The sequence below is a fragment of the Macaca mulatta genome, chromosome 20 (assembly GCF_049350105.2).
Source record: "Macaca mulatta isolate MMU2019108-1 chromosome 20, T2T-MMU8v2.0, whole genome shotgun sequence".
Classification (NCBI taxonomy): domain Eukaryota; kingdom Metazoa; phylum Chordata; class Mammalia; order Primates; family Cercopithecidae; genus Macaca; species Macaca mulatta.
The window spans coordinates 1,770,391-1,797,064 of NC_133425.1; the positions used below are offsets into that span (position 1 = coordinate 1,770,391).

Below are 26,674 nucleotides of genomic sequence, written 5' to 3' on the forward strand. Positions count from 1 at the left end.
TGGGTCATAGTCACAGTGAAGAAGCTGATGTGCCCAGGGGGCCCTGTGTTTGGGGGCTGCTGGCACTGACGACCCGGCCTCCCCTGGCTGTTCGTGATGGCAACAGTCATCTGGGCACACGATGTACTGGCCTCACATGCCCCTCACCCCCCACCCCGCGTACGGCCGAATCTCAGGACCCCCACCAGCAAGTGCAGGGCTCCTCATCCTCGCTGCCAGAGCCCTTCCGGGAGGCCAGAAACACGTCCAAGTTGTGCCCCTGGGCTCCTCTGGGGGCTGCCCCTCTTCTCTTCTCATGCAAACTTCTGCAAAGGCAATCGGTGGTGAGGGGTGGGGAGCTCCTTCACAGCCTTGTTCCGCCTCTGGGGTTCCTTGGCCCCCTGAGCTTCACTGGCTTTATTTCCTGCATGCTGAGATCTAGATGCCCCAAGACCAGGGCTCCCTGGTCCCTATTTTCCTTTCCCCAGACGATGACCAGAGCCTCCGGCCAGTTGGTCTCCTGTGCTGTCAGCTGTGGCCTCTTCCAGACCTTCAGAGGGGTCAGTTTCGGGCTGGCCGGTGAGGGACTACCGGTGTCAGGGTGACCTTGGACCCTAGTCTCCAGGGGCAGTGCTCGGCTGAACATGTCCAGAGTAGGGTCTATGTATGGAAGCAGCCGGCCTCCTGGCCCCCGCTCTCCACGGGGCTGCTGGCGTGACGGCAGTCCAAGCTGTCTCCCGGCCTGGAGCTGCCTGCACGGTCAGCTGGTCAGCTGGGCCAGGCCAGGCGGGCAGAGAGAAGGCTGGCATGCTCTGCCATCCACAGCACCCCTCCCAGTCCCCTGCCCCACCCCAGGGACTTCCCTCAGACGGGCGTGGGTGGCTGTGTCAGGAAGGTGGCATGGAGGCAGGAGGGAGACAGAGCCCCATGCCCACCCCAGAACCAGGGACTGCTTTTCATGGACCCTGGGTGGGCTCCACCAGGGAGCTCTGCCAGCAGCCAGGTCAGGACCACAGGGAGATGCTGCTGGGCTCTCTTCTCAGCCCCATTCGAGGGGTGACACCCAGAAGTCCCGTGGGGTCCTCCCTTCTTCCCCAAGGCACCCCTGAACCCGACCTGATCTGGGGACAGCCCCGGAGCCCGCAGCTGAGCCTGCAGGAAGCCCCAGGTCCTGGGGAGCCATGTGGGCCGGGCTCCCTGTGCTGCCTCAGAGCCAACGGGGAGTAGCACACGCCTCTCTGGCTGGAGACCCCCAGACGGCCGCCCATCACATGTGTCGGGTTTAGGACGTCTCTCCTGAGTGAAGGCAGGGGCTCTGCCCCAGCCATGCCTGTGTCCGCGTCTGGGAGGGAGCAGGCCGGTCAGGTGAATCTCCCCTAGGACCCAGCTGAGCAGTGGGGCTCCAAGCCTTTACGTTCTGGCAGCTCAGGGAGCTGCTTGGAACTTGGTGCAGCCGGGGAGGTGGGGCTGGGAGCAGCCCTGGCCAGGAGGACATTGGGGAAAGGGCTTCATGGTGTGGCTGGGGGTCCAGGCCCCTCCCCGGCCCTGCTTCTCACCTCCACCGCCCCAGGTCCTCTCAGGAGGGGACTCCCGTGGGGAGAGGGTCTTTCAAACAGCAGGGAAGTGCGTGGCCTGGTGGGGCAGCCCTGAGGCACCTCCCAGCGGAGCCGGGAGTGAGGGTTGGAGGGGTCCGCATCCAGGAAGGGGGAGGGTGCCTGGAGACCAGCCCCAGGTGGAGGCCATCAGCGGGCAGGGCGGGGTGCGAGGGGCCGGTCCAGGCAGCCTCCTGTTTGGAGGAAGAGAGAACGGAGGGCAGGGCTCGCCCCAGGAGGGCAAGGAAAGGAGCCCGGCTCCGCTGGCTCAGTCCGCGGTCCCCCTGTCCTGGGGCTCAGCCCCCCTGAGCCCTGCCTTGGGTGGGCCTGCGGCTGTCAGGGGCCAGAGCCCTGACGGATGAGCGCTGACGGCCCCTCTCCCGCGCCCCGTGCCGCTGACACCCGTCACGCCGCGGCGGGGACCCGGGAGACCTGGCGGCCTCTGCGCACCCCCGCGGCAGCCTGCGGGCGACGGGGGCGGGAGGTGCCGGGCGCCCCTGACTCGGCCGCATACCTGCGCTGCAGTCCGCTCTCCGGGCACTGCCTCCCGGGTTCCCGGCCGCTCCACCGCGCACCCAGAGAGCTGAGCCGGTCCCGGCGCACAAGGCCGGTGAGTGCGCACGAGGGGGCGGCGGGGGGCGCGCGGGAGGAGGGGGCGCGGGGCTCGGGCCGGGGGCTGCTCCTTCCCTCCCGCCGGGAGCGCAGTCGGAGGTCGCAGCGCCCCCCGGAGCCCGGAGCCCAGGCGCACGCGCGCCCGCCTCTGCCGCCAACTTCGGGAGGTGCGAGCGGCGTCGGGGGGACGCGGGCGGCGGCGGAGGCTGCGGGAGTCGCTGCCGCTCGAGGGACCGTGGGCTCGGGGGTCCGGCGCCCGGCGCCGGGCCTCAGTTTCCTCCGCGGGAGCCGCATCCCACCCTCAGAGCCCCAGCGCGTCCGCGTGGTCCGAGTCGGGGCCGGCGCGGGGCGGGGAGGGGCGGGAAGTTTGCGCCCCACGCGCGGCCTCACAGACTTGGCGGCTCCGCTCCCGGCCGGGCGCAGGTAGGAGCGGCGGGAGCCGCGGGGGCGGCAAGTTGGGGCGTCGCGGGGCCGACTGGACGCGGGGCGCGGGGGCGGCGGGTGGCCAGGCGTGGGGGGGGCGCGAGGGGCGGCCGGGTCCCCCCCACTCTCCTCTAGGCGTCCAGGAGCAGCGCGAGGGGAGGGAGGGCCGCCCTCAGGTGCCAGGCGGGGAGGGCAGGGGCCGGGTCTGGGGTCTGGGGCAGGAGCCTGACCTTGCGCTCTCCGTACCCGCCTGTGTGGGGAGCCCCGCGTTCCCAGGGGGTAGCGGGATCTGCGGATGGCCGGTCAGGATCCCCGGCTGCTGGGTGCCCCCTCTTGCCCTGGGGGGGTATCTGTGCCCTCCATGCCACTGGTTCTCGCCCAGACAGGGAAAGGTGAGTGGGGCTGGGTGTCGGGGCCTGGCACAGGGCTGCTGGCTGCCCGGGGAGCAATTGCCGGGTCCGCCTGGGACGAGCGTGTGAGTGCGTGTGCCTTTGTGTGTGCGTGTGGCTGCTGTCCGGGGGTGTCCTCGGCTCTGTGTACACACACCAGGTGGGTGCCAGGCATCCTCCGGGTCCCCATGGGGTCAGCAGCTGCTGAGACAGCCCCTTGGACAAGCCCCTGACCCAGGAGCCCCCAGTCCCCGCTGGGAGGTGGGATGGGTTGTGGCATCAGTCGGCACAGCTGTGTGGCTCCCAGGGCTGGGTGATCGATGGCCCGGCACAGCCGCCTCTGTCGCCGGAGCGCCCACACCCATTTGTCATCCACATGGGGTGGGGGGGCGGTGGGCAGGGAGAAGGGGCCGCCTCTGCACCCACCACGCGGTCCAGGCCGGGTCTGCAGTCCCTCAGGGAGCCCCAGGCCCTCTCCTCCCCCAGCCCCTGCCTCCTGACCCCCACCCTGTCTCAGCCACAAACCAGCTGGTCAGCCTCTGCCTGCTCCCGCAGCCCGTGACCCCCTGCAGGGCCCCAAGCCTTTGGACGAGTGGACCTCTCCAGCCCTGTTGATCGTCCCCCCAACGGTACCAACACAGTGTTTTGCGGGCAGCAGACAGCACTGCCCCAGCCCTACCCTGCTCAACCTACCGGCCATGCATGACCATGGGTGTGACTCCCAGCCATGTCTGCGTGTGTCCTGGGGAGTCGGTGTGTAGGGCCTGTGTGAATTCGTGAGTGCTGTGTTGGAGTGGTTTGGAAAGCCCCTGACACCTGGGTGTGCAGTGAGTGTGTTACCACAGACAAGCAGCCATGTCAGTCGTGATGGGGTGTGATGTGTGTGCAGCCAGGGCCCCGCACTTGGTGGCAGGCTCTGTTCTGAGCTCAGGAGGTGGCTTCTCTGGGTGCTGGGTGAGGGCTCCGTGTGAGCCTGTAGGCTGTGCACCCCACACAGGCGCGTGCTGGGGCGGTGGACAGCCCAGGTGGTGGCCCAGATGGAGTGTGGCGTGCATACCAGCGCCTTGCGGGGCGTGGGGAGGAGCGGGTCTTGGCTGAGTGTGGCCGCTGCAGGCTCGGCCACTGACCTGCCTGAAGCCACCCAGATGGAGCTGGGCTGAGCAGGTGGCTGAGCCGTGGGGCCATGCTGGGACGTCCACTCCCCACAGCCTGGCCTGGCCCCACATGAGACCGACCCCCTCAGAGACTCCCAGTGCCCACCTGACGCCCTGCTGGAGCAGGCTGTGTGCGCGCGTGCAGACACACACACGCACGCACACATGCACACACGCACACACATGCACGCATGCACACACGCACACACGCACACGCATACACATGCACACATATGCGCACATGCACACGCACACAGGCATGCACACGCGCGCACACGCACACACATGCACACACGCACGCACATGTGTGCACATGCACGCACACATGTGCACACGCAGCATCATCCCACACAGGCCCTTCTGTTGGTGTCTCGTCTCAGTGCCTTTTCCTCGGCTTTGAACAGGGGCAGGCAGATCGGCAGGGGCCAGCGTTGCTGGAGGGAATGAGACCAGGAGGCTGACGTCTACCCGGAGTGAGCCCTGGTCACGCTGATTCTTTTAGCCACTCACATGCTGTGGGGAGATGGGTGTGGGCTGAATTATCCTAGAAATTGGCCAGCCTCAGAGGTGGGATTTGTGTAGGGTCAACCGATAAAATAAAGGATGCCTAGTTAAAATCGAATTTCCGATAAGCAATGAACACCTTTTTGGTGTGCCTTTCCAATATTGCCCAGGCGTCACTTAACACTCAGAAATGACGTGCTGCTGATCGGAGTGAGATGCAGCTTGGGGGCCTGGACTTTTGTTTTTTTTTTTTGGTGCCCTGCACTTTGCTGCCACCCTGGAAGTGTGTGTGGGGAGGAGCCGAAGGATGGGGCTGGGGGTGGTGCAGGGCGGAGGGGGGACAGGGCACCCAGGCTCCTGTCCCTGGAGCCGGGGGAGCCCTGGATGGAGAACAGTGGGGAGTTAGTCAGAGGCAGGCTTGGCACTGACTGTGGCCCCATCTACAGGTGGCCATGGTGCCCAGCCCTGCCCCATAGCAGTCTGCCATGTCACGGGAGGCAGGCTCATGCCGCGTAGGCACAGGGGCGAGGGCACGGTCTCGGAAGCCCAAGAAGCCACACTACATCCCGCGGCCCTGGGGCAAACCCTACAACTACAAATGCTTCCAGTGCCCCTTCACCTGCCTGGAGAAGTCGCACCTCTACAACCACATGAAGTACAGCCTCTGCAAGGACTCCCTGTCGCTGCTGCTGGACTCCCCGGACTGGGCATGCCGCCGCGGCTCCGCCACACCCAGGCCCCGTGCACCCACCCCAGACCGTCCCGAGGAGCCCGACCCCGGCAGGCAACCCCAGGGAGCGCAGCCCTTGGATGCTGTCCCCACGCCTGACCTCGTGGTCGCTGATGTCCGCTCCCTGCACCGTGGCGGAGGCCCCAAGCCCAGGGCCGAGGGGTCCCCAGGGCCACCACTCCCTGTGGCTAGGGCCACCCGGAAGGGTCCCGGCCCCAGTGGGCTCCTGCCTGAGTCGTGGAAGCTGGGGATGGGAGGGGGCCCAAGGGGCGTGGCTGCAGGGGATGTGGCCTCAGCGGGCCCTGAGGGCAGCGTCCCCTGCTATCCCCCGCCTGCCCCAGGGGAGTTCCCTGAGGCCCAGAGCCTCCACCTGTCTCTGCTGGGCGTCAACTACCCGCTCAGCCCAGGCCTCTGCTCCTTCTTGGGGCCCTCACTGGCCGCTGCGGCCCACGTGCCCTTCCTGGCCTCAGCCAGCCCCCTGCTGCCTCCGGCTGCGGCCTTCCCAGCTGCGCAGCCCCCTCAGCGCCCCACCCTGGGCCCCCGCCTGTACTACCCACTGCTTCTGGAGCACACTCTGGGGTTGCCAGCAGGCAAAGCTGCCCTTGCCAAGGCCCCTGTCTCCCCCAAGAGCACCCCTGGGACTCTAGTTCCTGGTCTGCTGAAGGTGCCAGTTCCAGGGCTGGGGCCATGGCCCCGAGTCACCCCCAGGGACCCAGGGCAGGAGGGGGAGCTGGAGCGGGCAGCCCAGAGTGACCCCAGGAAGAGGCTGTCCCTGGGAAGCAGGCTGGAGCTCCCGAAGGCACCCCCCAGCCTGACGAGGTTCTGTTCCCGGAGCAGGTGGGCGTCTTGGGCTCCCGGTTCCTGGGGTGGATGGAGGGGCTGGGCGGCTGGGCATGGAGGCTGGGTGGCTGGGCATGGCGGCTGGGTGGCTGGGCATGGAGGCTGGGCATGGCGGCTGGGCGGCTGGGCATGGCGGCTGGGCATGGCGGCTGGGTGGCTGGGCATGGAGGCTGGGCATGGCGGCTGGGTGGCTGGGCATGGAGGCTGGGCATGGTGGCTGGGTGGCTGGGCATGGAGGCTGGGTGGCTGGGCCTGGCGGCTAGGCATGGTAGCTGGGGTCTGTCCTGAGCTCAGTCACTGGGAAAGTGTGCTCCAGGCCACAGAGGGGAACTGAGACCCGAGAACCAGCGTGGGGGTTCTCGGGGTCTCCAGGAGAGCCCAGGCTCTAGGCTGGGGCCGCAGGGCAGAGGCCATGAGGGGAGAGGGGCTGGGGCCGGAGGCGCCGTGGGAGCAGTGTGGCCTCCTGACCGGCTCCCACCCCACAGCCTGCCCACCAGCCCCTCTGTGACGCTGTGGCCTGAGGACAGGGAGCCAGGCGGCCCTGAAACCCCCGGCCCCGAGGGCCCCCTCCCACCGCAGCCACGGGGCCCAGTGCCAGGAAGCCCAGAGCATGTGGGTGAAGACCTGACCCGGGCCCTCGGTGACTACGCCAGGGTGGAACGGCGCCTGGGGCAGCTGGGGCCTGCGGGGGGCCTGGCCCCAAGACCCCTGCGGGAGCAGTTGTGCAAGATCCGCCTGGAGCTGCTCACCATCCACCGGGCACTGGAGCGGGCCGCGAGGCCACCCGACGCACCCCTCGACCTGTCTGTGAAACGTGCGCCTGCCAAGGGGCCCCAGGCTCTTGGAGAGGCGTGGGGGCAGCCCGAGCTGAGTCCCATGTTGACCAGGGGTACCCCCGAGCCACCCAGCATGCTGGGCCCTGCAGTGCCCCAACCCTTCTCCGGCCACACCACAAAGTGTGAGGCCGACTCCAGTGTCCCACCCCCGGGGCTCCCCCTCCCGGCCTCAGATGACCCTGTCATTCCTGGCAGTGGCTGGGGCACCTGTGTTACCACAGGGAGTTCCCAGACCCCTGAGGCTGTCTGTGGTCTGCAGAGCCCCCGGGGCGCCGAGGTCTGACCAGCAGTGCCTGAGGTCCGACCGTCTCTGCCCACAGTGTGCCAGCCCCTCTCCTGCAGCCCCGACCCCTCACCTGCCCCAGCCCCATGGCCAAGGCCTGGGACCTGCCCCACCCCCGCATGCATGTGGATAGACCCCCACGGGCCGTGGCCAACGCTTTTCCCTGGGGCCACACAGGGACATGGGAGGTCACAGTTATTTATTGATCACAATTGTGGACATTAAAACGGAAAATTGTGTTCACACACACCATCTGGGCCTCCTTCCTTTGGGGTCCTAGTGTAGCCGACTGGACACCCCCTTAAGGAAGTGTCCTGGCCTGGGAGTCCTGGGTGGGCAGTAGTCCTCCCGGGCCTCTGTCGCCCTCTACTGTGGGCTGGGCTTTCCCTGCGGGGCTGGGGTCTGGGGGTGGGCGGGATGTCAGTGTCAGGAGCTGAGCAAGGAAAGGCATGTGATCTGGGCTGCTTGGGGTGATCTGGCCTATGTCGGGGGTGGGCATGGACCCCTGAGCATCCTCTGGCCTCTGAATTCAGCAAGGCAGCGCTAATGTCAGCTCTCCAGCGGTTAAACGGTGGCCCCGAGGCTGTGTGGCTAGAGGCTGCTCACCCAGCATGGGCTCTGCTGGCCCCTGCCAGCCCCTGCAGCCGAGATAGGTATCGGCCTTCACGGCTCACTGCCTCCCTCCCGGCATGGCCTGGCTTGGCCCTCCCACGGGCAGGGGATGGGCAGGCAGGGAGGGGTGCCCGGGACCCCCACAGCAAATCACTTCTCTCCTGGGGGAGCTGGCTAAACCCTCCACGCCCACCCTGGAATGGGCCCTGGAGCCCACGCTGACCCCCCAGGAGGAGAAGCAGTTCCTGCTTGCACCTAGTTCCCTGAGCTGGGCTGGGCCAGCCGGGCTGCAGCCAGTCCAAGCAGGCTGGTAGCGGGCCCCATTAACTACTGAGGAGATAGCATCAGCCCCGACCCTGCCTCAGGGCAGCCAGAGCTGGGGTGTCGCCTTGCCAGGGAGATAGCATCGGCACCCACCGCCTTGGGGCAGCCAGAGCTGGGGTGCTGCCTGGCCAGGCGCGGAGTGCTGTGGGGACAGGTCCCAGCTGGGCCCCTCTACCCAGAGGCTTCTTGGAGGCGCTGCAGGGGGCCCTAGGCAGCCAGGAGGTGTTAAGTCCCGACTCTGAGGGAGACTCCCTATCCTCAGCCCCGCACCCCACATGTCCACCATACCCCATATGTCCACCGCACCCCCCATGTCCACCATACCCCATATGTCCACCGCACCCCCCATGTCCACCGCACCCCCCATGTCCACTGCACCCCCACATGTCCACTGCACCCCAGTTTATCACCCCCACTGGGCAAACAGGTGAGCATGGCCTTGCTGGGGGCAACAGCACCCGTCTCCCAGGTGTGGAGACGCGCACGACCTTCTTCGCTGTCAGGACAGGCCTCGTGGAGGGTGCCTCAGCCAGCAGGTCACCCACCCTGGTCCAGACCCAAGGACCCTGCTTGGAGGTGGTGGCCTGGGGCTGCCTTGCCACTCAGAGTAATGAACTTGCTGGTTGTGGGGGGACCGTGGGGGACCCCCTGAAGGGGGGTGGGCTGCATGGCATCCGGCCGTGCAGGGGACGTGGGAATAGTGTCCAGGCAGAGGGCACAGCCTGCAACGAGGTGCAGAGGCAGGAACGCTGCAGCATGGGGAGTCCTCAGGAGACTTGATTTTTCTTTCATAGAAGCTTCCGGGCCGAGGCCTGAGACTGCGCTCTCTCTCCTCCACCCGGTCCAGCTGCGTCCCTGCCAGTGGCTCCTCCCACTTCCTCTGTTCTAGTTTCCAACAACAGAGGCTGCAGCCACCCAGCCCCGAAGCAGGGCCCAGCGAGACTGGCCCCAGGTAAGAGACCCTTCCCCGGGCCTCTTGGTGGGGCAGGTGGAGGCCCTCGGGACAGGCTGCCTCGCCCCAAGGGGTCAGAAGTCTCCCTCACCGAGGGGCTCAGGTAGAAGGGCTATGTGTGGGTGACCCCCAGGTAGAAAGGGGTTCCGTAGGCAGATGGATTTGAGAAATGCTGCTTATCTGTCTGATGCCCGTGAGCGCAGCTGGGGCTCAGGGGAAAACCCACAGCGAGCTCCATGGGTCATGTGTCTCCCAGACTCGAGTTCCAGGCACCTAGACACTAGGTGGCCACTGGGCTTGGGGGTCAGGCAGACCCTCGGGACCTGGAGGACCCAGCCTCATAGGAGGGCACTGGAGGAGTGACTGCCATTCCCACACACAGTGGGGCTTTATTCTCTGTCTTGCAGCCCCAAACGTGATCCAGCCGCAGAGAAGCTGAGACGGTGATTACGACTGACTGGACTCCGGCCTCCGGCTGTCTGCACCTCACGCTGGACCTGCCTAGAGACTCCACTGGCTCCCGGCAGCCCCGGCTGCTTGGGCGGATCCGGGTGCCCGCAGGGGCTGCAGGAGGGCCCCGGGGCCTGCACTGCTCCCGCGATGGCCTGCTCTTCCTCACGGCCGGAGCTGCACCCTGTGTCCACGTGCTGGATCTGGAGGGACGCCCCGTCTGCCTCCTGCCCTGCTGCACTCCGGGGACCGGGGCCTTCGTTCCAGAGGATGTGGCTGTGACAGCGTCAGGGCTTGTGGTGGTCAGCGATCCCATCCACGGGGCTGTCCATGCCCTCCAGCACACAGCCCAGGACCCCGGAGGCCGCTGGGTGACCGTGGGCACCTTCCTGTCTCCCCGAGGGCTGGCTGTGGATGCCCTCAGCCGCCTCCTGGTGACAGACTACTTGCCCGGGGCTGTGCACAGCTTCACGTTGAGCCCTGCTTGGGAGCCCCTGGCCCCAGCCTCCATGCTGGGTCTGGAGGGCCCCTGCTGGGTGGGCCCGGGGCCTGATGGGGGCCTTGCTGTGAGTGAGGAGTTTGGGGATGTGAGGCTGTTTGGCAGTGCCCACCAGCCCCTGGGCTCCCTGGGGGGCTGGACGGGGCACACTTTCGGCTGCCCAGCAGGCATCTGCTCCAACTCAGAGGGCAACATTATTGTAGCAGACGAGCAGAGGCGCCAAGTGACCCTGTTTCCCCGGGCTGGGCCACCCATCTGCCTGGTGTCGGAGGGGCTTGGGCAGCCCTTGGGAGTGGCCTGTGCACCCCAGGGCCAGCTCCTGGTGGCTGATGCCAAGGACAACTCCATCAAGTTGTACCAGGGCCTCAAGGAGCTGGCCTGACCTGAGGCTGGGTTGGAGCAGGCCTCCTGTGCCTGAGGCCAGCTCCAAGGCCCTTGGATCACCGTGGGAGGAGTCCTCGGGGTAGGTGGAGCCTCCAGACTATGGGCATTGCCTGCCTGATGCCAGCACCCCCTGGGCTGGGCTCGAGTTCTCCTGCTGGTGAGGCTCCGGATCTCAGGGGCAGCCCAGAGTCAGTGCCTGCCAGGCCTGCAGCCTCCCCTGCCGGGGCCGCTCTCTGCTGTCCCCATTCAGTGCCCTGGGCCCTGCATTCATGTCCCCCACGCCCACTCAGACCCTATGCCTGGACTTTGGGGCTGGCAGCTGAAGCCCTGAGATCCTGGGCCAGCTGCTGGCACACAGCTAGGCAGGCTCTCCTGCCAGGTGCCCACGCCCAGGCCTCCCAATCAGAGGCAGACAGGCAGGGAGGGTGTGGCTGGGCTGGGCTGGGTGGGGTGGCCTGGGGCAGGGGTGTAGACCCGAAGTGTCCCCAACCTCAGAGCGACCTAGAGTCCTGAGTCTCCAGTAGCTTCTCTGGGCCTGGCAGAGGTAAGGGGAAGGTAACCCTGGAGTGTCTGGAGGCCAATGGCTGGCTGAACCCCAGATGCCTTTTCTTTTTTTTTTTTTTTTTTTTTTTTTTTTTTTGTTGAGACGGAGTCTCGCTCTGTCGCCCGGGCTGGAGTGCAGTGGCCGGATCTCAGCTCACTGCAAGCTCCGCCTCCCGGGTTTACGCCATTCTCCTGCCTCAGCCTCCCGTGTAGCTGGGACTACAGGCGCCCGCCACCTCGCCCGGCTAATTTTTTGTATTTTTAGTAGAGACGGGGTTTCACCGTGTTAGCCAGGATGGTCTTGATCTCCTGACCTCGTGATCCGCCCGTCTCGGCCTCCCAAAGTGCTAGGATTACAGGCTTGAGCCACCGCGCCCGGCCTCCAGATGCCTTTTCTTCCACGTCCCCATGAATGAAAGCTGTCTGGGCCTTCATTCTGCAAATAGGGACAAACAGCTCTGTGCTTATGGTGCAGCTGTGCTGGGAGGGCCTGGGGGAGCCTTCCTACAAGGAGAGACTCCTGCTGCTTTAGAAAACTGAGAAAAAACAGGGGTCTAACCCTCTCCTCCCATTTTACAAGTGGGGCAATGAGGCATGAAAGGAGAGGCGTCTGGGTTACCCCGTGGGTCTGGGTCCAGGGAAGGGCCTGTATGGGGGAGGGAGCTGGGAGGGGATGGTGTCTGGCCCTACCCCTGTGGGGTGGGGAGGTGGGGCTCCCCTGTATCACAGGACACCACCCATGAAAGGTCCCTCATATGTCTGGGTCCTGTGGGTGGGGGATTAACTGGGCGATATAGTTGGGTGCTCAATAAACATAGTTGCTGCTGAGGTCTGGGCTGGGGTCTTGTTCCCGGGATCGGGAGGCGCTGGACGCCTGTGTGTTCTCTCCTGACGATCGCTGGCGGCAGCCTCTGGGCTGGTCCTACCAGGGTTCAAACTTCCCGGCACCACTGGCCTTGGGGATCTGGGGGCGGCCCCTCTGCAGACAGCAGGGTGAGGGGGGCGGGACCGGGCTGGGGCCGGGGCCCTCCTGGAATCCCGCAGGGCCTGAGGACCTGTTCACCTGGCGAGGCTGGGAGCAAGGCGGGGTCCGGGTTCCACGAAGGCCAGGTCCAGTCGGTTTCTCAGGCGAGGAAACCGAGCTGACGGAGGGCTGGCAGCCCAGAGGCTGGCTCGGGAGGTCTGGGCCTGGGGGCTGGGCGGGCACGCTGCGCCGCGGAACGCTCGGGCCGGGCGGGCAGGCGGGCAGCCCGGGCGCCTTTGGGGGCCGGACCGTCGCGCGGCAACGCGCGGAGCCGGCGGAAGTGGGGCTCGGGTCCCGCGGCTGGGCTGGAGGCACCGAACGCCGTCGTCTGCCCGGGCCCGCCCAACCGGGCTCCCAACCCCATCCGGACCCTGCCGCCCGAGCGCGCGGCCCCGGGAGCACCCGGTGAGCAGGGGGGTGGGCGGCGCGCGGCGGGATCTCGGGCAGCGCCGCTGCGTCTCCGGGCCCGGGCTGGGGGCCCCGCACTCCCGCCCGCGGCGCCGCTGGTTCTTCCTCCGGGAAGTGGGGCCGCCCCTGGGCCCGCGCCCTCCGACCCGCGCCCACCTGGGCCCCTGTGGACTCTGTGCAAGGGCGGTCGGTGGCCCGGGCCTGGCTGTGGGCCCTTCGCAGTTGTCCCGGGTTGCAGGAAAGGGCAAAAAACGGAATCAGAGGCTCTTCCCAAATGAGAGGGGAAAGCCTGCTTGAGGAAGGGCAAGGTTTTTTTTGTTTTTTGATTTTTTTTTTTTTTTGAGACGGGGTCTCACCATGTTGCCCAGGCTGAACTCGTGTTTATTTTTCATTATTTACGTATTTATTTTGAGAGGGAGTCTCGCCCTGTCACCCAGGCTGCAGTGCAATGGCATGATCTCGGCTCACTGCAACCTCCGCCTCCCGGGTTCAAGCGATTCTCCTGCCTCAGCCTCCCGAGTAGCTGAGACTACAGGCGCCCGCCACCACGCCCGGCTAATTTTTGTGTTTTTATTTTTATTTTTATTTATTTTTTTTTTTGAGACAGAGTCTCGCTCTGCAGCCCAGGCTGGAGTGCAGTGGCCCGATCTCAGCTCACTGCAAGCTCCGCCTCCCGGGTTTATGCCATTCTCCTGCCTCAGCCTCCTGTGTAGCTGGGACTACAGGCGCCCGCCACCTCGCCCGGCTAGTTTTTTTGTATTTTTTAGTAGAGACAGGGTTTCACCGTGTTAGCCAGGATGGTCTCGATCTCCTGACCTCGTGATCCGCCCGTCTCGGCCTCCCAAAGTGCTGGGATTACAGGCTTGAGCCACCGCGCCCGGCCAATTTTTGTGTTTTTAGTGGAGACGGGGTTTCACCCCCAGTCTAGGCTGGTCTTGAGCTCCTGACCTCAAGTGATCCGCCCACCTCGGCCTCCCAAAGTGCTGGGATTACAGGCGTGAGCCACCGCGCCCGGTTCGTGTTTATTTTTCAAACAAGGCGCTGGGAAACGCAAATTCTCCGGAGCTCTTGTGGAGCGGTGGCAGGGAGGGGCGGCTCAGCCAGAGATGGCCCTGGCCCGTCCTCACTGGCAGGGGTCCCACCCAGCCCTCATTCACGGGACAAGAGGGAAGTCTTACTGCTTTATGTGGTCGACCTCCCTATCTGCCTGGTCTGGGAATGGCCTCACAAGAGCGCTCGGGCTCGTTCTTAGCAGAGGAAGCTCTTGTGGCTAGCCTGGCGCGTGTGTGTGTGTGTGTGTGTGATTTTTCCCCTCAGTCTTTAAAGATGCTCACGTTGCCGGTGTTTCTGCCGCTTTCTCCCGTCCCGCACCTCCTCTGCTATCGATCGCTTCTCTTTCATCTTCCTCTGGCTGTGTGATCGCAGCAGCCTCTAGTGCAGGCTTCTTTGTGCCGCCGACCGTCCCGGAGGCTGAGGTGGGAGTGTGACGGGCGTTTGCCCCACGGCACGTTGAGTTCTGTCTCACTACCCGACAGATAAGAACAGCTTCTGCCCTCCCATCTCCTTCAGTAGACACAAGGCGCTGCCTTTTTTTTTTTTTTTTTTTTTTTTTAGGTAAACTTTGTAGATGAAGCACAAGGAATACACACAAAGAAAGCCCACAGATCCTGAGCACACAGCTGGGTGAATTTACCCAAAGTGAGCCCACTGCAGAACCAGCTCCCCCCAGAACGTCTGTTTACTGTTAGACCAATTGTGTTTCTTTTCCGACAATCTCTGTGGGCGGTTTTCCTTAGTCCCTGTGAAAGCTCTTCCCCAGCAGGGCGTGATGAGTCCCTGGGCTGAGCTGGGTGGTCCGCCTATGGTGGTCACACAGCCAGATGCACTGGGCCCCTCACAGGCAGAATTGCTCTGGCCCTGTCACGGTGTCCTTGGTGCCCCACCTCAGCTGGCCTCCAGGCGTCCACCCGCCGCCTGCCCTCTCTGGCCACTGAGGAAATGGGCATTTGTGGAGTTCTACGCCCGACCCAGAAGGGCTCTTTCCAGTTAGAACCCATGGCCTTGAGTGGTGGGACCCTCCAGCCCCGGTGCGGGCTGCCTGCATGGGAGGAGAGCAGCTGCACCAGGGACTTCTTAAGCCCCAGGCATTTCTGTGTGAGGCCTCTTCCAGAGCCCCTCCAAGCTTCGGGGGAGGACTTCCAGGTCACACCACCCCGAGGTGTGCGTCCCACTGTGTTCCCTCCTCCCTAAGGGCGTGGCGGGCTCTGGAACCTGCAGGCGTCCCGCTCTGTTCCCTTGTCCCTAAGGGTGTGGTGGGCACTGGGACCTCCAGACCCAGGCTCAGGCCAAGCTATGTCCTTCCCTCGAGTGTGGGCTCCATCCTGGGGGGTATCTGCTCAGGGTGGCTGCTCCACTCTTTGTGCAGGCGAGATGGGGCTTTCTGTGTCTGAGGAAGGCGAGCAGCCCAGCCAGCCGGCCAGCAGTGCTCCCACCGCTAGGGGGTCCTCCTGCCCTGTGGGACCCTGCCGGGGAGGGCAGCAGTGGAGGAGGAGGAAGCCCCAGCTGGCTGTGTGGCTCGGCAGGGACCTGTGAGAAAGGGGGAGGAGAGGCCCAGGGCCTGGGAACTGCAGGGGCTTGGGTGGCTTCCTACTCAGAGGCCACCTTGGAAGGCTGGCGTCCCTCAGCCTGAGAGTGCAGGACGCGGTTCCTCCACTTCTCCAGTACCTGTGAGCCTCTCTCTCCCCGTTTCTAGGCACCCACAAGGTTGGAGAAATACATTCTGGAGAGAAATATGCCCTGGGGTGGCTGTGGGGATGTCCGGGAGAGGCAGGCACTGCCCGGGTGCCACCGTGGGCGGGGGTCAGAGTGGAGGCCGAAGCCCCGTGTGCGCTGAGCCTGCTCCCTGAGCAATGAGGCAGGTCCTTCCTGCCCCCAGGGAGGGGCTTGTGAGAGGCAGGGACCTGGGGGGTCGCCCACCGTGTGCACGAGGGTAGTTTCGGCAACCCAGCAGCACTTCATTTTAAATTTTCATCTTTATTCTTGCTTAATATGTGAATCATGGTTTGTCACGGTTTCAATTGGCGTGACCTTGCTAATGAGATTGTATAGCTCTCCATGTGCTACACCTTTAAGAACATCTCTCTGATCAGGTTTCCTTTTTTTTTTTTTTTTTTTTTTTTTTGAGGCGGAGTCTCGCTCTGTCGCCCAGGCTGGAGTGCAGTGGCACGATCTCAGCTCACTGCAAGCTCCGCCTCCCGGGTTCCCGCCATTCTCCTGCCTCAGCCTCCCGAGTAGCTGGGACTACAGGCGCCGCCACCACGCCCGGCTAATTTTTTTGTATTTTTAGTGGAGACGGGGTTTCATTGTGTTAGCCAGGATGGTCTCGATCTCCTGACCTCGTGATCCGCCCGTCTCGGCCTCCCAAAGTGCTGGGATTACAGGCTTGAGCCACCGCGCCCGGCCTGATCAGGTTTCTTAAAAACAAAAATAAGAAGCCTGGAGTTCGGTTCGGCCCCACACCCCGTCAGGTGGTGCTGAGGAGACTGTGCCCTGGGCCGGCACGTCTGGAAATAGTAGGGCAGGCCTGGTGGCTGCATGTGCGTGGCTGCCTCGTGCGGGTTGGGGTGAGGGCCTGGGGTGGAGGTGGGGACAGCGCTCCGGCTGCCCCTTGGAGCAGCATGGCCCATGTGAGGTGGCAGCCAAGGGGCCCTATGGCCTCCACCACCGAACTCGAAGCTGAGGTGCCCCGACCTGTGGCCCTGTGGCTGCACCTGTCAGCCCGTCTGTGCCACATCCCGCAGCCCACGGTGGGGGGCAGCAGCAGCTCTGAGCCGAGCCTCTCATCTTCTCTTCCAGCCTCCCAGCATGGTGCTCAAGGCCTTCTTCCCCACGTGCTGCGTCTCGGTGGACAGCGGCCTGCTGGTGGGAAGGTGGGTTCCGGAGCACAGCAGCGCCGTGGTCCTGGCGGTCCTGCACTTTCCCTTCATCCCCATCCAGGTCAAGCAGCTCCTGGCTCAAGTGCGGCAGGCCAGCCAGGTGGGCGTGGCCGTGCTGGGTACCTGGTGCCACTGCCGGCAGGAGCCCGAGGAGAGCCTGGGCCGCTTCCTGGAGGGCCTGGGTGCCGTCTTCCCCCATGAGCCCTGGCTGCAGCTGTGCCGGGAGAGAGGCGGCACGTTCTGGAGCTGCGAGGTCACCCACCGGCAAGCGCCCGCTGCCCCCAGTGCCCCTGGTGAGGACCAGGTCATGCTCATCTTCTATGACCAGCGCCAGGTGCTGCTGTCACAGCTACACCCGCCCACCGTCCTGCCCGACCGCCAGGCTGGAGCCACCCCTGCCAGCACGGGGGGCCTGGCTGTGGTCTTTGACACAGTGGCACGCAGTGAGGTCCTCTTCCGCAGCGACCGCTTCGATGAGGGCCCCGTGCGGCTGAGCCACTGGCAGTCGGAGGGCGTGGAGGCCAGCATCCTCGTGGAGCTGGCCAGGCGAGCCTCGGGACCCGTCTGTCTGCTGCTGGCCAGCCTGCTGTCACTGGTCTCAGCCATTGGTGCCTGCCGGTAGGTGTCCCGGGACAGGGAGGTGGCAAAGAGGGGCGCCCCGTGAGTGCTGGCCTGTCCCTCTGTCTGTAGTGGGCACAGAGGCCCAGATGGGCTCTTCCTGGGCCCAGGCCCCCTCCCCACTTCCTGCAGCCGGGCTTTGGCCCCATCCTGCCCTCCCAACCCTCGCCTCTCAGAGGGTGTCCCTCACCCCTGGGGTAGAGCCAGGTCTCCGGGCAGCCTCAGGGATTGCCAGGGGCCCTCCCAGTAGGTATAGAGGGTGAACCTCAGTGGCTCAGGTCCCTGAAAGAGAAATCACATGGTGAGCACAGATGCGACTGCTGCCACCGGGGGGCACTCCTGAGGGCGCACGGGCCCGCTGGCCTGAGCCCAGCCCGTGCCCCCAGCAGGCCTCTGGGCACTGCAGTGCTCATGGGCTGTGGGGGTGTCATCCACTTGCTGGCCCCGTGTGCCTGGGGGAGTGGTCTACAGGCCCTGCTGTTCTCCACACTCACAGGTGCTGCTGGCCAGGGGTCAGTCTAAGCCCAAGGGCCCTGGGGGGCATGGGGGTGGCCCTGAGCTGTGATTGAGAACAGAGGGCCCCCTTCCACAGGAGACCTCATGTGCCTGGCGGAGGCACCGCGTGGGGAGCAGCTGGGGGTCACCCTCAGTTGCCCCCTGCCTTAGATCTGGGGGTCCCTACTCTGGAGTGCTCTTCCTTGTGAGAAGCCCAGTCAGCCCAGGAGACCCCTGCCCAGGCTTCTGGGCCCCATCGGCGGGGCGAGGCCCTGGGCCCGTGGGAGTTGCTGTTGGCTCGCAGGTGCTGCCTTGGCAACAGCTCTGGGAGCATGTGGTGACCACAGGGTCACTGACCCAGGGTCAGCACCTGTGAGGAGGCCAGGCTCTGTGTTAGTCGTGTGCACTGTGAGGTGGGTGCTGTGAGCACTGCCCACCACCACGTGGGCCACCGAGGGCCCCTCCCACCTGCCCCTATCCCGCTGAGCTCAGGAGTGTGGCCTGGGTGTTTGTGGTCCCCTGCACAGTGGGAACGGTGGGAGCAGGATCTGGACAGGGGCACGTCACTCCTCTCCGCTCCCACACAGAGTGTTCAGGCTCTGGCCCCTGTCCTTCCTCGGGAGCAAGCTCTCCACGTGTGAACAGCTCCGGCACCGGCTGGAGCACCTCACACTCATCTTCAGTACGCGGAAGGCGGAGAACTCTGCCCAGCTGATGAGGTGTGGGCCTGCCCTGGTCTCCTCTGCAGGGTTGGGTGTGTGCCCTCTGGTCTCTTCCCCATCCCCCTCCGCACCACGCTGACCCCTCCAGCCAGGCAGGCCTCCTCCTGCGGCCCCAGGCTGTGCTGGCCACCCTCATGCCGGCTGGGCCGGACCTCCCTTCCAGGAAGGCCAACACAGTGGCCTCCGTGCTGCTGGACGTGGCCCTGGGCCTCACGCTACTGTCCTGGCTCCACGGGAGAAGCCGCATTGGGCATCTGGCCGACGCCCTCGTTCCTGTGGCTGACGTGAGTGGACTGGGGTGGAGCCTGGTGTCCTGGGTGGGCATGGGGACCCTTCCTGGGGCAGCAGAGCCTTCCCGGACCAGAGCCACCCCCACCCCAAAGCCAGCTCTACCTTCTCCATGCTCTGGAGACATGGCCCTCCCCGGGACCAGGAGCAGGAACTCCAGGGGCGCTGGGACCTGGGCAGGGCAGGCCTTGCAGGCACCCCCCCCCTTTCCTTCTGAAGGGGCCGTGTGCAGGAGCCACTGGGCTGAGGTTCTGGGGAGCCCGCCTCTCCCTGTGGGCCCAGCGTCGTGGTGTCTCCCTTGTGGCCCCTACCTGAGGTCAGCGCTGCTCTCCTGTTTCTCTGGGGCCCTCTGCAGAGCCAGGTCATGAAACCTTCCCTGTCCAGGGCTGTCCGTGTGCAGCCCGGCTGGGACTTCCTGCCCTGCCCCTGTGTTGATTCTGTAACTCCTGTGCTGAGAGCCAGGGGCACAGCTTGTCTCCCATCTCCCACCTTCCCTGCATGGTCTGTGCCCATTTCCAGCTGGGTGCAGCCCCCATCTCTGCAGACCTAATGTATTTCCATGCTGCCTCTGGGCCTTCAGCTTCTCTGTCTTCCTCCCTCAGCACCAAAGCCCCGTCTCTTCCATTAGGAGCTTGTCTTCCTGACAGGGGTGGTCCCTGGCTCTTTGGCCCACCCTTGGGCCTCTGTGGAGGCCTCCTTGAGGCCTGGCTGGGTGGGTCTTGTGTGGGCTGCAGGTGTGCACTGGGCCTGCTTGTGGCCAGGCCAGGCCTCTGGGGGCAGCAGTAGGCACGTCTGTCTGCCATGGGCTGCGGAGGTGCAGGGAGGCCCAACCCAGAAGGAAGGAGGGGCAGGGCTTGGGAAGGGGCTTGGCGACTTTGCCTGTGGTCGTCCGCACCCGCCTCTGGCCTTCCTTGTCCTAGACCTCTCTTTTGCAGAAGTGCTCAGAAATATAAATAATTAATTTAAAAATGAAAGTCTCTTCCTGCTGCCAAGCTCTTATCCTTTAAATATTAAATAAGTTTTATTTATAAAGAACGTTCTTTTCTCCTTTTTTTTTTTTTTTTTTTTGAGACGGAGTCTCGCTCTGTCACCCAGGCTGGAGTGCAGTGGTGCGATCTCGGCTCACTGCAAGCTCCGCCTCCCGGGTTCACGCCATTCTCCTGCCTCAGCCTCCCGAGTAGCTGGGACTACAGGCGCCAGCCACCTCGCCCAGCTAATTTTTTGTATTTTTAGTAGAGACGGGGTTTCACCGTGTTAGCCAGGATGGTCTCGATCTCCTGACCTCGTGATCCACCCGCCTCGGCCTCCCAAAGTGCTGGGATTACAGGCGTGAGCCACCGCGCCCAGCCCCCCTTTTCTCCTTCTTGCCAGTCCTGCTGCGGCTGAGGCCTTGGCCCAGGCTTGGAAGGGGCCTGTGCAGTGGCCAAGTGGGGGCCGAGGTGTCACTGTCTCCTTGGTGGGGAGGCTTAGGCTCCCTTGGGGTCTGCCCCCAGGGGCCAGCACAGCCTCTGGATGCTGGGTTTCTTCCTGGGCGGCCAAGACCCTCCTTCCCTGTTTGCTCTTGGGGGTGCCTGTGCTCTCAACTTGACGTCATCCTCCCTCTGGGGACCTGCCCTCCTGCCTTGTTGCTGTGACCCTAATGGACTTTGCACTGTGTCGCTTACCTGTGGCCATCCCGGGCAGCCCGAGCCTCCGTGATGGGGTCTCTGGCAGGGACTGTGTCTGCTGTGGGCGACCCCTGCAAGGCTGGAGCTGAGTCAGGGTCTGCCAGGCCTCGGCGTGTCCACGTGTTTGGGGCTGAGGGCTCTGGTGGGTCCCGTGGCCCAGGTAGTGAGAGGGGAGGAAGATGGTGGAGGTGGGTGCAGGCAGGGGGCCGCGTGCCCGGCCATGTCACCCAGGCCGGCGGAGAGCGCCTCCGGACCAGCCTCCTCAGACCCCAGTCCCGGAGCCATCTGTGAAGGGGAGCCCGTGTGCTGTCCACGCTAGGATGCAGTGGCCCCTGGCGGAGGGAAGGCTGACCAGGGTGGGGGCCCATCACGAAAGAGCCTGGGGAGATGCAGGTGCTGAGCCTGGCAGCCCCTGCCCCAGCGTGGCCCGTGTCCCTGCAGCACGTGGCCGAGGAGCTCCAGCACCTGCTGCAGTGGCTGATGGGCGCTCCCGCCGGGCTCAAGATGAACCGTGCACTGGACCAGGTGCTGGGCCGCTTCTTCCTCTACCACATCCACCTGTGGATCAGTGAGTGCAGGGAAGGCGGGGGCCCCAGGGACCCTGGAGCTTGCTGAAGAGGGTAGGGACCCAGCCACACCCCGCCCCCTGCACCCCCAACTCTGCTTCCTGCGTCCTGTGTGTGTGAGGCTTGTGCTGGGCCGAGGGCTGGGGTCTGAGCACCTCCTGAGGGCCAACCCCACCCTGCCAGGCTACATCCACCTCATGTCCCCCTTCGTCGAGCACATCCTGTGGCACGTGGGCCTCTCGGCCTGCCTGGGCCTCACGGTGGCCCTGTCCCTGCTCTCGGATATCATCGCCCTCCTCACCTTCCACATCTACTGCTTCTACGTCTATGGCGCCAGGTGGGCAAGGGCTTCCCTTCCCCACCGCCCCCGGGAGGTGCAGAGGCTCCGGCTGTGCGTTGGAGAAGGGCGGGGCGGGCGAGTGGGGGGGCCGGGGCGGGGGCGGGGTGAGTGGGGCTGGGGGCGGGCCGGGCCTGACAGCACTGCGTCCTGTAGGCTGTACTGCCTGAAGATCCACGGTCTGTCCTCGCTCTGGCGTCTGTTCCGGGGGAAGAAGTGGAACGTTCTGCGCCAGCGCGTGGACTCCTGTTCCTATGACCTGGACCAGGTATGAGGCAGGGTTCCTGGCTGGAGGGTTGACTGCCCCCCGCCTGCGTCCACCGGGCCAGCGCGGCTACTTGGGCACCACAAGGGGGCAGCCTGCTCCGTCCTGCAGCTCAGGCCCGCACAGGCCCTGGGAATAGGTGCCGAGTCTGCGGTGTGGGCTGTACGTGGGGCTCTGAAGCGGTGCAGAGCTTCCCTGGGCCACAAAGAAAAGACAGACACACGGCCCTGAAGGTGATGCTGGCACAGGGCCTAGAGGTGCCCTGGGTCAGAGACTGGGGTGACCCAGGTACAGGCCCTAGTGGTGCCCAGACTTAAGAGGCTGGCTCTGGCTGTCCCATCTGCTGCTCACGCCTGACAGCCCCTGGATGCTGCCATCCAGAGTGTGTTCTTGGTGACTGTGGCCACACACCCTCTTGGTTGGTCTGGCCCCCACCTGTCTCCCCTGCGAGTCCCCCAGTCCATGGGGTGGGTGGACACAGCCCTCCTGCTATTGGGACTGCTTCTGAGCAGGCTGTCCCGAGTTCCCTCAGGAAGCCGCAGAGTCCCGACGGCAGCTCCGGGATGGGGGAGGGCGCAGCGCTGGGCCGTCCCTGGGCGAGGGGTCCTGCTGATGTCCGGCGTGCTGGCCCCTCCCCACAGCTGTTCATCGGGACTCTGCTCTTCACCATCCTGCTCTTCCTCCTGCCAACCACGGCCCTGTACTACCTGGTGTTCACCCTGGTGAGCTGAGCACCCCCAGGCCTGGGCACTGGCTGTGGCCACTGGGCCTGGCTGCAGTGCTCTGTGTGGTTCCTGCCAGCACTGCCTGGGAGCTGTCAGCTGTGGGGCGGGCTGTCTCCTGCTGCAGGCCACGTGGGTGGCCTTTCAGGACCCTCTGGGCAGTGTGTGCTGGGCCCTGGAGCAGGCAGGGACCTAGCCTGGTCGGGAAGACCCCTCACTGGCCTGGAACACACAGCTGGGGGCTTGGTGGGAGGACCCACGGCAGGTGGGCACACAGGACGCCTTCCCTGGTGCCTGCACTGGGGCAGACAGTGGGAGGTGAGCAGAACCACCTCCAGCACCTGGCTGATCCCCAAGCCTCGATCCCCTCTGCGTGTAAGGCTGTGGGGAGGCACCTCTGACCTGGTGGGAGGGCCGACTGCTCCACCTCCAGCTTTGCTCCAGGGCAAGGCCCAATGGCAGGCTCTGTGCCCTGCTCAGGGTGTGGTCCCTGCTCTCCCCAGGGCCCTGCAGCCTCTGGGCCCCCTTCATCATGGCCCAGGATGGGGTCGGGCTGCTCTGCCCCCAGGCACGCCTGGCCAGGCCGGTCCTAAGCGCTCCTCTGCCACAGCTCCGGCTCCTGGTGGTCGCTGTGCAGGGCCTGATCCATCTGCTCGTGGACCTCATCAACTCCCTGCCGCTGTACTCACTGGGTCTTCGGCTCTGCCGGCCCTACAGGCTGGCGGGTAAGTGCTGCGTACTGGACAGCTGTCCCTGGGCGGGTGGAGGGGAACCACACCTGTGGGCCCTGCAGAAGCAAGGACAGCACAGGCCGCTGTGCCTCCGGCCTGGAAGCCGTGGTAGACATGAGCAAGTGGGCAGGGAGGACAGGGCCTCCCAGTCCCAGAGGTCTGCAGGACCAGCTGCCTCCAGGAGCTGGAGAGACTCATCTGCCGGCGCAGGTTCAGACACCGGGCGATCCAGGCCACAGGCCTTTGTTCTTCTGCTTTGGGATTTTCTGGGCTTGGGAGCCTGAACTGCAGGCCAGGGGTGTGGTGGGTCCTGAGTCGGCCAATCCCAGCAAACTTAGAGGCACTAAGAGCCAGCAAGGCGGCCATCATCCAGCAAGTACCCTGTCCGCTCTGCCGGAAAACCCTGTCCACTCAACAGCACAGCCTGCGCCTGTCCCTCACTGGGCTCTTCCCTGCTTGCCGGACACTTGGCTTCTTTCAGTGGAGCTCTGCAGGAGGCGTTTTTTTTTTTTTTTTTTGAGATGGAGTCTCGTTCTGTCGCCCAGGCTGGAGTGCAATAGTGTAATCTCGGCTCACTGCAACCTCCACCTCCTGGGTTCAAGCGATTCTCCTGCCTCAGCCTCCCAAGTAGCTGGGATTACAGGCGTGTGCCACCACACCCGGCTAATTTTTTCTATTTTTTTTTTTTTTTTTTGAGACGGAGTCTAGTTCTGTCGCCCAGGCTGGAGTGCAGTGGCACGATCTCGGCTCACTGCAAGCTCCACCTCCCGGGTTCACGCCATTCTCCTGGCTCAGCCTCCCGAGTAGCTGGGACTACAGGTGCCCATCACCGCGCCCGGCTAATTTTTTTTTTTTTTTTTAGTAGAGACGGGGTTTCACTGTGATCTCGATCTCCTGACCTCGTGATCCGCCCGCCTCGGCCTCCCAAAGTGCTGGGATTACAGGTGTGAGCCACCGTGCCCGGCTAATTTTTTCTATTTTAGTAGAGATGGGGGTTTCATCATTTTGGCCAGGCTGGTCTCAAACTCCTGACCTCGTGATCCTCCCATCTCAACCTCCCAAGTAGCTGGGATTACAGGCACAAGCTATCACACCTGACTAATTTTTGTATTTTTAGTACAGATGGGGTTTCACCATGTTGGCCAGCCTGGTCCCGAACTCCTGACCTCGTGATCCCCCTCCCCGGCCTCCTAAAATGCTGGGATTCCAGGCATGAGCCACTGCGCCTGGCTGCAGGAGGCTTTGATGCTGCCCTGGCAGCGAGATCCAGGAGTTGGGGTGGGGAAGGGGCAGGGAGAGCCTCGTGGGTGGCCACGGCCAGCAGCACCTGGGTGCCCCTCAGAGAGGAAGGTACCTCCAGCCTCTGCCCATGCGTGGAGCTGGCCCCCACACGTCCTCCCTCGTAAGCCCCTTGCTATTCTTGCAGCTGGTGTGAAGTTCCGTGTCCTGCAGCATGAGGCCGGCAGGCCCCTCCGCCTCCTGATGCAGGTGAGGCCCCCTGTGGCCAGGACGTCCTATGCTGCTGCCCCTGTTCTGGAACAGTGGGGTCAGCTGGGTGTAGTGTCTAAATGGCACCATGCTAGCCTGCGATGAGGCACAGGGAGGGTCCAGTGGAGCTGAGGGGCAAGGCCCACCCGGGAATACCCCCCCTTACCCGCAGGGCCTGAGGACACTGGTGTCCTGTGGATGGGGCCCATTCTGCCCTGTGTCAGAGGCGCCCTTGGCTGGTTGGGGCTGCCCTGGGTCCCACAGGGCTCAAGTTCTGGGTGGAGTAGAACCGACTGAGTGAGTCCTGGAGTGGGGTGTGTGTCCCTGCAGCACGGCCCCTCAGAGTTGGGCAGCCCCGAGGGGAGATGCAGCTCCTGCCTCCCCACAGTGCTCCCTTCTGGCTGCAGGCTCACCTGCCTCCCTGGGAACTGGGACCGGCCTGTCCCACAGGCGAGGGAATGTCTGGGACGGTGCTGGCCCTGCCCCACCACTGCCTGCCCCCGCCCTCTCTCTGCAGATGGGGTTGGAGCTCAGACCACCCCGCTGACCGCCGCCCTTGTCCTTCCAGATAAACCCACTGCCCTACAGCCGCGTGATGCACACCTACCGTCTCCCCAGCTGTGGCTGCCACCCCAAGGACTCCTGGGGTGCCCTGTGCCGCAAGCTGTTCTTTGGGGAGCTCATCTACCCCTGGAGGCAGAGAGGGGACAAGCAGGACTGAGGGAGCCGGCCGCCGGCTTGCCCAGAACCACTGCACAGCCACGGCCAGCCCTCTGCCAGGGTGGTGCCAGCTCAGCTGGCGCGCGGCCCGTGCTTTGTGGACGCTGCTGTATGCTCCCGAACACAGCAGGCCCTGCTATCACACCTTGGGCTTGGAGGTCATTGGGGGTGAGCAGATGTGGGGGTGGCCAGCCCAGCTGGCCGCGCTCCATCACTGGCACTGCCTGCCTTGAGACCCGCTTCCCGCCTGCTGCAGTCACCACGGTGGCGAGCACAGCAGCCCCAGGTGTGCAGAGCACTGCCCCATGCCCACCCTGCGTACCCAGGTCCAGAGGGCCCGGGCCCTGACTCCCTGAACCACACGGGGTTTATTTGCTGATGTTCCCTGGAGAGGTCGCTTTGTGAAGGAGCTGTCAGCAGGCCGTGGGCATTGCCAGGCTGCTGTGGGGGTGGGAGCAGCCTTAGTGTCAAGGGCCTGCCCACTGACCCAGCCATACCTCTCCGTGAGTGGTGCCCCTGCAGCAACAGGCCCTTGGGCCAAATCTCCTGTCTCCCATCGTGGGCCTCCCAGGGAAGGCGGAAGCCCTGCTGTGCAGACACGTCTGTGGGCCACGGGTGTGAGCAGCCTGGGAGGGGCTGTGGCACTGAAGCCAAAAGTGCCTGCCAGACAGCACGGCCTGGGTGCGGGGTTCCCTTCAGGAGGGGAGGCTGCAGGTGCCGGCTGGTGAGGGGATGACGCGCTGTGGGCGGGAGGAGGCAGCGCCCGTCTCAGCAGCACCAGGACCACTCCGGACTCCCTGGCGACCCAGCACTGGGGAAGCCGTCAGCTGCTGTGCAATAAAACTTGCCCCGTGTTTGGAGCGCAGGCTCCGCCCCGGGTCCACGTGCACCACGAGTCCAGGGAAGCTCCAGGGTGGGGATGCGGACGCTACCCGAGGGATTTGGGCTGCCTCACGTGGGCCTGCCCTGCGGAGTCGACGCCAGTTTCCTGCTCGAGGCCCTGACGACGGCTGATGGGACGAGCTCGCAAGTCCTGGGCCCCAGAGGACCTTGGTGTAGGCGGGTGAACCCGGGCCCCCCCACCCTGGGGTCATGGCCTTGCCCTGACATAGATGGCGCAGGGGTGTAGGCCTCCAGGGGCGGGGCGGGGCGGGGCGAGCAGGTCCAGCTCTGGGTCTGTGGAGTCCATGCGGGGTGGGGCCCTCATGGGTCCTGGCCCAGTAGAGCCTGCAGCTGCCACATCTGCTAAGAACGGTCTCCGTTGCCTGCAGTGCAGGGGCCCACCTGGCAGGCCCCACAGCCCATTCCCGGCCCGAAGTGTACAGGCTTCCATCCAACCTGGACTTCCAGGCAACCAGAGGCTGGACTCAGAGGCACTCGGAGCCCACCAACCCTCTACCTGTGTCCCCCGCCTCCCCCCAGCTGCCCACCTGGCCCAACACCCCTCCCATCTGTATCCCCCCCCACTCCCCCTCCAGCTGCTTACCCTGTCCCTACCAGCTGCCCACCTGGCCTGTCACCCCTCCCACCTGTGTCCCCTATACCCCATAGCTGCCCACCTCACCCCCCACACTCCCTTTAC

The 26,674-nt window shown here is 64.9% G+C and overlaps 3 protein-coding genes and 1 long non-coding RNA gene across 15 annotated transcripts; 3 read left to right on the forward strand and 1 right to left on the reverse strand.

Moving 5' to 3' along the window:
- The first annotated feature begins 1,188 nt into the window (after positions 1-1,188).
- On the forward strand, positions 1,189-7,591 carry PRR35 (proline rich 35). Of its 3 annotated transcripts, XM_028840767.2 has the most exons (4): positions 1,189-1,344; positions 4,554-4,622; positions 5,100-6,220; positions 6,709-7,591. In XM_028840767.2, exons 3-4 carry the CDS (start codon positions 5,139-5,141, stop codon positions 7,340-7,342), a joined length of 1,716 nt encoding a protein of 571 aa, XP_028696600.2. In that variant the 5' UTR covers positions 1,189-1,344; positions 4,554-4,622; positions 5,100-5,138; the 3' UTR covers positions 7,343-7,591. The 3 variants fall into 3 exon arrangements, with proteins under 3 accessions (XP_028696600.2, XP_028696599.2, XP_077841087.1); XM_028840766.2 differs by lacking the exons at positions 1,189-1,344; positions 4,554-4,622 and adding an exon at positions 1,358-2,181; XM_077984961.1 differs by lacking the exons at positions 1,189-1,344; positions 4,554-4,622 and adding an exon at positions 2,298-2,606.
- Positions 7,525-11,631, reverse strand: LOC144337775 (uncharacterized). The gene is made up of 2 exons (XR_013411278.1): positions 11,497-11,631; positions 7,525-11,166 (listed from the first exon to the last, which is right to left on the reverse strand). It is a non-coding gene; the product is annotated as an uncharacterized LOC144337775 (long non-coding RNA).
- NHLRC4 (NHL repeat containing 4) lies at positions 9,095-11,934 on the forward strand. Of its 2 annotated transcripts, none has more exons than XM_077984986.1 (3): positions 9,095-9,230; positions 9,638-11,164; positions 11,493-11,934. In XM_077984986.1, exon 2 carries the CDS (start codon positions 10,190-10,192, stop codon positions 10,559-10,561), a length of 372 nt encoding a protein of 123 aa, XP_077841112.1. In that variant the 5' UTR covers positions 9,095-9,230; positions 9,638-10,189; the 3' UTR covers positions 10,562-11,164; positions 11,493-11,934. The 2 variants fall into 2 exon arrangements, with proteins under 2 accessions (XP_077841112.1, XP_077841113.1); XM_077984987.1 differs by having other exon boundaries at positions 9,150-9,230; positions 9,613-11,164.
- On the forward strand, positions 9,179-25,981 carry PIGQ (phosphatidylinositol glycan anchor biosynthesis class Q). 9 transcript variants are annotated; one of them, XM_077984905.1, is made up of 13 exons: positions 9,179-9,230; positions 9,638-10,246; positions 14,153-14,236; positions 16,394-17,091; positions 18,174-18,305; positions 18,472-18,592; positions 20,705-20,831; positions 21,013-21,166; positions 21,323-21,434; positions 22,073-22,153; positions 22,764-22,878; positions 24,311-24,372; positions 24,941-25,981. In XM_077984905.1, exons 4-13 carry the CDS (start codon positions 16,403-16,405, stop codon positions 25,091-25,093), a joined length of 1,746 nt encoding a protein of 581 aa, XP_077841031.1. In that variant the 5' UTR covers positions 9,179-9,230; positions 9,638-10,246; positions 14,153-14,236; positions 16,394-16,402; the 3' UTR covers positions 25,094-25,981. The 9 variants fall into 9 exon arrangements, with proteins under 9 accessions (XP_077841031.1, XP_077841030.1, XP_077841033.1 ...); XM_077984903.1 differs by lacking the exons at positions 9,179-9,230; positions 9,638-10,246 and adding exons at positions 12,420-12,535; positions 15,291-15,452; XM_077984904.1 differs by lacking the exon at positions 9,179-9,230 and having other exon boundaries at positions 9,638-10,642.
- Positions 25,982-26,674: the final 693 nt, after the last annotated feature.

Excerpts from the sequence above, each read along its gene's own strand:
- PRR35 (XM_028840767.2), top strand. The coding sequence starts at position 5,139 with ATGTCACGGGAGGCAGGCTCATGCCGCGTAGGCACAGGGGCGAGGGCA. Across the intron at positions 6,221-6,708 it reads AGGTTCTGTTCCCGGAGCAG|CCTGCCCACCAGCCCCTCTG; the intron begins GTGGGCGTCTTG and ends CCCACCCCACAG.
- NHLRC4 (XM_077984986.1), top strand. The coding sequence starts at position 10,190 with ATGCTGGGTCTGGAGGGCCCCTGCTGGGTGGGCCCGGGGCCTGATGGG.
- PIGQ (XM_077984902.1), top strand. The coding sequence starts at position 16,403 with ATGGTGCTCAAGGCCTTCTTCCCCACGTGCTGCGTCTCGGTGGACAGC. Across the intron at positions 18,593-20,704 it reads CCCTCGTTCCTGTGGCTGAC|CACGTGGCCGAGGAGCTCCA; the intron begins GTGAGTGGACTG and ends GTGTCCCTGCAG. Across the intron at positions 21,435-22,072 it reads GTTCCTATGACCTGGACCAG|CTGTTCATCGGGACTCTGCT; the intron begins GTATGAGGCAGG and ends CCCTCCCCACAG.